Raw genomic sequence first — 7,696 nt, 5'->3', positions numbered from 1 at the left:
TCATGGCGCATATGTTCAAATGCCATTGAGAAAGTCTGCTGACCCTTCACTGACAGAAGCGATCAAAGCCACCATCACTGATAGTGGTCCTAGAGAGAGTGCTGTGGAGCCGCCAAACTGGTATCTTTTTCCGCCCTCCCCACCTCCAGATTCCTGCAGCATCCCTGCCATTTATAGTCTACATGTTCAAAAGACATCTTATTAGACTAACAGTGCTCTGAAGCAAATTCATAGAATTTGCAAGAGGAGTTCAAAAAAAGCAAGCTCAGCAATATTTGGGGGCTTTTAAAACTGATGATGCAGCTGACCTACTAGAGACAAAGGCAGTGGGAGGGCCCTTTCTGGCATAAATAAATAGGAGTCTGTGCTGAGAACCCACAGTTTAGACTCAGAGCTGAAGTCTGAACTCCACCTTGAGGCAGAATGAGGTTCATCCCAGGATCTCTGCTTCTCACACTGCTGCTCTGCAGCCTCTCTCCAGTCCATGGTGAGAACTTTCACTTATGTAGTCATTGTGCTTTGAACAGAAATGGTCTTCAGCCGTTTCAATGTGTTTTTTTTCAATTAGAAAATGGGGGGAAATATGACTGAAGGGGAGAAAACTGCTCACCTGCTTCTAGATTTCTAAAAGTAAGGTGCTTAGGGATGTAACTCTTAGAGGCTGGAAGCATTTATATTATTAAGATTGTTATTCATAGAAGGAGGAGATGCTGGAAGTCCAATGTCCATGTGACTTATACTTGGTTTGTCTATTCCCGGCCTTTTTCAGATTCAGTTCTGCTATAACTAATTCTTTCCTTGTGTCTCTTCTTTGTTCTGCTTTTCATTGCTACCCGTGTTCTGACCAGACCCTTTATATGGTTTAAAGATTATTGACCCCAACTGGTTGGTCTCCTGCAGGGAAAGTCTGATACAGTTCTATATGGTTAGCTCTGACATGAACCATGTCTGCGCTTTCTGCAAAGAAGCAGTCTTTCAAGCCTGAATGAGGAGGCTATCTCTGTGTAAATAGATAAATATCTAGTTCAAGTGTAAGTTTTTGTACAGCTGAACGAATCTGGTGCATGTGCAGAATGATATTCTGCTGAGGTGTAGAAAATAAATTTTTGTTCTTAAAATGTAGGGAACTTTTGTTTCAATTTTTATTTTGTTTCACACATCATTTTCGTTCTTCAAGCCCCTCATCTCTCTATTCCTCCATGATGCTTTTCCAATGCTCCTGGCAAAGCCCTCTGTTCTCATAATGCAGCTTGGACCTTGGGTGAAATATAACATTGTGTGATATTTTAGTTTTGGTTCATTGGCTTCTCCCACTAAATTGTAAACACCTTGAGAGTCAGGTCCCTTTTATTTGCAAATACATGTCAGGTGCTATGGTAGGCACTGGAGATAAAGAGGGTAGAATTCATTAAAATGCATGCAATGAATTACATATAAAAGGATTAGTACTAATAACCTTTGTTGTTGAATAAAAATAGTCTTGAATGTTTATTACTGGTTTTTGTTTGGTAATGATTTGCAACTGAGATGTTTGGTAATGATTTGCAACTGAGATGGAGACGTTTTTGCAACAAAAACAAAAAAGTGTCTTCCGTGGTGTTTCCTCAAACTGAGAGACCAGGAGGGTTGAGGGGAGGGAGTATAAGAGAGAGAACTCTGCTACAGCTTGTTATTGCTCTGGGGACTGTAAGGAGTTCATGTCCTCGATTTTTATGTGTTGGGAGTGAAGATCAGTTGATTTTATATTGCATTAATTATAGCTGATAGTGGCAGCTCTCGAATTTTATTATCTGGACAATCACCTGAGTACCAATATAACGCTACCACAAATTTCCATAGGTATTGTGTTTTTAAAAAAACTAGTTTTATTTTTATGATTTTGGTAGAAAATATTTGAAAATAAGCCACGACAAGCAGAAATACACAAACTAAAGTCACGTGGGTGGAAGCACAGGCTTGAAATTTTTAAATCTTCAAACGCACCGTATGAAAGATTAGTAATTAAGTTCTAGTTATGAATTACATGCGAAAGGATTAAAATAACTGATTCTGTGTTTACAGGTGTTCTGGAGGCCTATAATACAAACTTAAAGTGTAAATGCATCCAACACACCTCATTCTTCTTCCCCATCCGCCACATTGACCGGGTTCAAATTGTTTCCCCTGGGAACGGGTGCCCAAACATGGAAGTCATGTAAGTTGCAAGAAAAATATATACGTTATTCCTTCCTCTCAATGAAATTCAGATCGAATATCGCCACATAGTGTTCTTACTTACTCAAGAATCCCAAAGTGATTTACTTTCAGTGTTGCTAACAATTCTCAGGCTAATGATGATTGAGAATCAGCGGTATTTGTAAAGTACAGACTTTGCAGTGGCCCTGAGCTAAGTGCTTGCTGCACACTCTCTCATTTTATTCCTTCAACAGCCCTATTAAGGTATGTCTATTGTTATCCCTCCCTTACAGATGCAGAAACACATGCTTAGGGAGGTTAACGAATGGGGGTACCCTTAGAAGGGACAGACTCAGGATTCTACCCACACTTTCCCCCACCCAGCCTCTTATCCACCAAATACAAATTGCCAGCAGAAGCAGATGCTTTGTTCCCCAGAATTTAAAGAGCAAGAAAATAAGTAACACCAATAGTCATTGGTCGAACGTCTATTTTATGGAACTCTCCCTTAGCTTTATGTTCTATCAACTTTGATCCCATAACTGATTAAAAAGTTAGGCTAAGGGGACAGAAGTGGCTGCAAGAGATTTAATAGATATTTTCTTTTTTGAAAAGGTATGACCACTTGCTACTGTGGCTCTCCTTTTTTTGTACTCCCAGAGAAATCTGCAGATACTTCTATCATAGCATTTTCCATGACACATCAGATGACACTTTACACACTGCATGTAAAGCCCCAGCCCAGTGCCTGGTACCTGGGAAATGTTCAGCAAATGTTAGCTGCAATTATTATAGCATCATTGCATTGAAACAATCAGGTTTGTTTTTTTTCTCTTTCACTCTCACCAGAAAATAAGTCCCTTATAGACAGGGATCAGATATTATTTATTTCTCTATTCCCAGTGCTTTATCCCTTACCTGGCATATACTAGAGGCTCAACAAATGTTGGACTGCTGTATTGAATATTTACAACAATAGATTGTAAATTGTTAAAAATTTACAGCAATTTGCTGGGGATCTTTTGCATATCACTACTTACAACTTTCATTTCTCCTTCCTGGATCTATGTTAATGAACCGAGCGCTCACAACACATTGTCATATTTATTCTGCATAGCATCTCTCTCAGGGCATCCCTGACTTGGCTTTCATTAGCATTTCTTCCCTGGGACCTCTTTAGACTTTGAAATGTTTGTAAGGACGCACTTTTTATTTATCCCATTTTGATATCAGTGCTTTGGGTCTTGAACTAGTTATATTCAACTTGTAAAAAAGAAATATGGGATATCAAAAATATGTACAAAATTTTTCATTAAAAAAGCATTATCCTTTCACTAATGTCTTTGCCAGTGAAACCACGAATATTGCCCTCAAACTCAGAGATGTGAAGTCTAGCCATGACCTATGTGGGAGCAGTCTCTCTGGCTGTGCAGAAAACTGACACTCCTTTCTTTTCATTACATTTCCTCTGCCATGAGTCAAGTGTCTCACCTCCCAACCAAGGGAAGTAATGCACCCTTATTTTCTCTACTTCAACTTCCATCATTTGGAGGTGACAAAAATTGATTTCATATCTTCTCACCAAATTCTGCATTTCTGAATTTTAACCAGATACAGAAAAAAAAAAGCTGCAAATTATTGAGAAACTCATAGCAGTCACGGGGGAAGATACTGTGAGTCCAGATGGTCAGAAATCTGTTTTTCCATCATGAATTCAGAAACCAAATTGGAAGGTTTTGCCTAACAACTCAACAGTTCTATGATCTCTGACCTCTCACAGATTCACTTACAAGGGTAGAGTTTCAAAGCTAGATGGATGGATCCTCGCTTTGTCATTTTACAGCTGAGATAAATGAAACGTCAAGAAATTGTGTTTTGTTCAAGTTACCCCAATAAGGAGTAGAGTCTCCCAGTTTGCTCTCACCTGGGAGACCTCACTTCTTCCACTGCAGGTAAAACATTCAACACTGAGTCTGGCACTTGGTAACCCTTCAGATCACGCCTATGTAGAGCAGTGGCTAAAAGTATGGGTTATGGAGTCAGAGAACCTTCATTTGAATCCTGCTCTATCATTCATTTGTTGTGCAATCTTGGATAATTTGTTTAAACTCTCTAAACCTCAAGTTCCTCATCTGAAGGTGAGGAAATAATAGTTCTTCCAGCATAGGACTTTTTTGAGATTAATTGAGATAATCCATATTACTTGCTGAGCATAGTGGCCGGCACATTGTAAATGTTTGATCAATATCAGCTACTAATTGTTGTTGCTGCTTTTGTTGTTGCTTAATTTCTTAGAACAGTGAAAGCCTTGCTAACTGGTGGTTCACAAAATGTAGATGTCACTCAGAACAATCAGCTCTGTAACCTCTCCCACTTTAAATTTCATTGAATTTTTTTTAAATGAAAGGTCCTCAAAAGAGTGTTTCTTATAGTCTGTTTTGTTCTCCCAAGCTCAATGAATGAACACATTTTGAAGATACTGTGATATAACCTTAGAAGGGAGCCGACCTAGGAGTCAGCTAGTTGGTCCACCTCCAATTCATATAAAGGTTGTCAACCAAACGCTACCCTTGGACATGTGAGATTCTGGCAACTTCATATTCAGCTCCACCAGCTCACACATACCAGTCTACAAATAGGGTTTTTCTTATTCTTCAGATTTAATGCTACAAATCACCAACCGCAGATCTAAAACTGCCACCTCCAATTTCACTTCATCTGTGAATAATTATTTTTATACTCAACTCTTTCCTTAAGTGCAGGATTGACTAAATTGCTTTATTTTTATTTTCATTTGTTTCCCCCCAGAATTTGGTTGAAGAATAAGTCCGTTGTGTGCTTGAACCCTAAAGTCAAATCAACAAAAAAATTAATGAATGTATTATGGAGGTAAGTCAGGCATACCAAGGGTTTTCAGATTCCACTGAAGGGTTTTCAAATTTTTATTGAAGGGTGTCCCATGGGGAACATTTTAAATTTATGAGAAGTTCCTAGGGGCCGGCCCCATGGCCGAGTGGTTAAGTTCTCATGCTTCGTTGCGGCGTCCCAGGGTTTCACTGGTTCAGATCCTGGGCGCGGACACAGCGCCGCTGGTCAGGCCACGTTGAGGCAGCGTCCCACATGCCACAACTAGAAGGACCTGCAACTAAGATATACAACTATGTACCAGGAGGGATTTGGGGAGATAAAGCAGGAAAAAAAAATTTATGAGAAGTTCCTAAAACAAATGCCTATTCAGTATTATTATTTATCAGACAGAGTTGAGGTGACTCATTCCAGCAGCTCAGTTAACTAAACTGAAGCCAGTATGCACAATATTTCTTGTTTTATATCTCCAGAGGAAAGCCAAAGTTTCTGGTAAGTCTTTCTCTAAACATGACTCTCTTGTTTTTGTTTTTGTTTCACAGAAAAACTTTTCCTTCAACTCCACCAACTCCAGTATCTAAGAGTATGACTACCTGAGGCCCATATCCCCACTGAGGATACCTGCATTACCCCCTCATTCCTGCTCTGGGTTTTAGTTTTGTGTTTGATTGAATCTTTCCCAAGAAAAAGTCTTCCACATACAAGCAAGCATGAGACTGTATGTAAAAATAACCCTGCAGAAGCTGATGGGGCAAACTTGAGCTTTTTGCGAATACAGGACCCTATACACTTGGAGTTTACATTCTTATTCATCAAGGAGGAAAGTTTCTTTGAGGATAGTTACTTAGTTATAAATCATATGCATTTCTTCTAATAATATACGTATTGTTTAATGCTAAATTTTCCTGGAAAATAAGGGAATGAGAAGTTAAACCTCAACTCTGAACACGTGGCTTGAATTAAGAAGGAAATAATGGTATGATTTCAATCAATCATTTTACATGCTAAGAAAACCAGGCTTCCATAAGAGCCTGGAAAAGCTGCCTGGGAAACTCATGGAACTTTGACATGACAGCAGACAGAGGGCTTCGTATAGTAGAGTCTTCTGTTTAAAAGCTCACTATTGAGAGGAATGGGGTCCTTCAATTTTAAAGAGTTCCTTTATAAGATTTATTGTCACACATAAAAACTAATAACATTCAAAGATCCCCAGACTTAAATCCATAGAATATCCAGGAAAAGCATTTGAAGGGTGATATTCAGGTATACTCCTTTATACATTTGCTTTGATGGACTTTTTACTCACATTTTTTGCAAAGACTTTTTTTTTTGGTCTCTGGTATCCAATTCTTTAATGCTTCTTGTTAATCTAATGCTGTTCAATAAACCTGAACAAACATTTTGCTTGATTATGAGTGATTCATTCTTAACGGCGCACTTACTCAAACTCAGACATTCTTTGACTCACCATAATGAAAAGTAGGATTTCATCATGTTAATTTTCCTTTGCGTGCCGTTTGCCTTTTATAGATTATCTCAATTATATGGCAAAGTTGAGTGAAGTGATTCCTGACATTAATACAGTGGGAAAATGCTTGGCCATGAGGGCCTCTTTCCCTTGGTATACTCATCATGATTTCCTTCAGAAATTTCCAAACTCTTACTAAAATCCATTTTCACTGTCTCATTATACTGATTCTTAAGGTCTCCAATGTTTCATTTGACAAAGTTTTGCCTTGAGTTTGACAAACAAAAGTTGCAGATACTTAAATTCCCGTCTCCTTCCTTCCCCAGTTCCAGCCTGGCTCTCCCACTAACTGCTGCCTTGAGCTCCACTCCAGTCGTGCCCCTCACCCTCCCCACTGCTTTCGGGTTGCCACTCCTAGCACACCCAGGTTCCAAGCTACATCTGGCTCCCTCTTTCATTTTTCTCCTTTTATTTTTCGATCTATTTTTATTAAATAGATTTCTTGGGAGGAGTAAAGAGCACTTATAAATATAGTTGTCTCTCGGTATCCACAGGGGATTGTTTCCAGGCCCCCCACAGATACCAAAATCTGTGCATTCTCAAGTCTCTTACACAAAATTACATAGTACAATGAATACAGTCGGCCTGCCATATCCGTGGGTTTCGCATCTATGGATTCAACCAACCACAGATGGATACTGTATTACATTTTCTGTTGTCTACAATTCAATGTTTATTTCTTACAAACATACACACACAAACAAAGGGATCATAAAATGCCATCAAAATCCTTCATTCAGCATTTCTCAGACTTCAGCTTTTAGGGGTCAGGAATTACTTCATTCTTTAGCTTGATTTTAGTCTTGAGACTGCAACCAGATGAATATTCAGGAGCCTCAAATAAGACATACGACCACTTTCAATGAAGCAGGTACTATTATCACCCTCCTTTTGCAGTGTAGAAGCTGAGACACGGAGGGCTTAAATAACTCACTCAAGGCCTTGCAGCCACTAAAGGGCAAGCCAAAATTTGAAACCAGGCCATCTAGGGCCAGAGTCTATGCTTCTAACCACTACTATGCTGACTCTATACGGCGTAGGTATCATCAGTGTCATTTTACAGAAGCAGAAACTGAGGCAAATAGACATTCACTTGCCCCAAATCACATGACTAGTAAGAGACAAAAC

The 7,696-nt window shown here is 39.1% G+C and overlaps 1 protein-coding gene across 1 annotated transcript; it reads left to right on the top strand.

The window, feature by feature from the left end:
- Positions 1 to 316: 316 nt before the first annotated feature.
- On the top strand, positions 317 to 6,442 carry CXCL13 (C-X-C motif chemokine ligand 13). Its single transcript, XM_014865064.3, has 4 exons — positions 317 to 487; positions 2,062 to 2,194; positions 4,984 to 5,064; positions 5,583 to 6,442. The coding sequence occupies exons 1-4, from the start codon at positions 424 to 426 to the stop codon at positions 5,635 to 5,637; spliced, it is 333 nt and encodes a 110-aa protein (XP_014720550.1). The 5' UTR covers positions 317 to 423; the 3' UTR covers positions 5,638 to 6,442.
- Positions 6,443 to 7,696: the final 1,254 nt, after the last annotated feature.

The sequence above is a fragment of the Equus asinus genome, chromosome 3, assembly GCF_041296235.1.
Source record: "Equus asinus isolate D_3611 breed Donkey chromosome 3, EquAss-T2T_v2, whole genome shotgun sequence".
In the NCBI taxonomy this organism is placed as follows: domain Eukaryota; kingdom Metazoa; phylum Chordata; class Mammalia; order Perissodactyla; family Equidae; genus Equus; species Equus asinus.
This window is presented reverse-complemented; position numbering and strand designations above follow the sequence as displayed.

Coding starts and splice junctions, on each gene's coding strand:
- CXCL13 (XM_014865064.3), top strand. CDS start 424: ATGAGGTTCATCCCAGGATCTCTGCTTCTCACACTGCTGCTCTGCAGC. Junction 2,195..4,983: donor TGCCCAAACATGGAAGTCAT/GTAAGTTGCAAG, acceptor GTTTCCCCCCAG/AATTTGGTTGAAGAATAAGT. Junction 5,065..5,582: donor TTAATGAATGTATTATGGAG/GTAAGTCAGGCA, acceptor TTTGTTTCACAG/AAAAACTTTTCCTTCAACTC.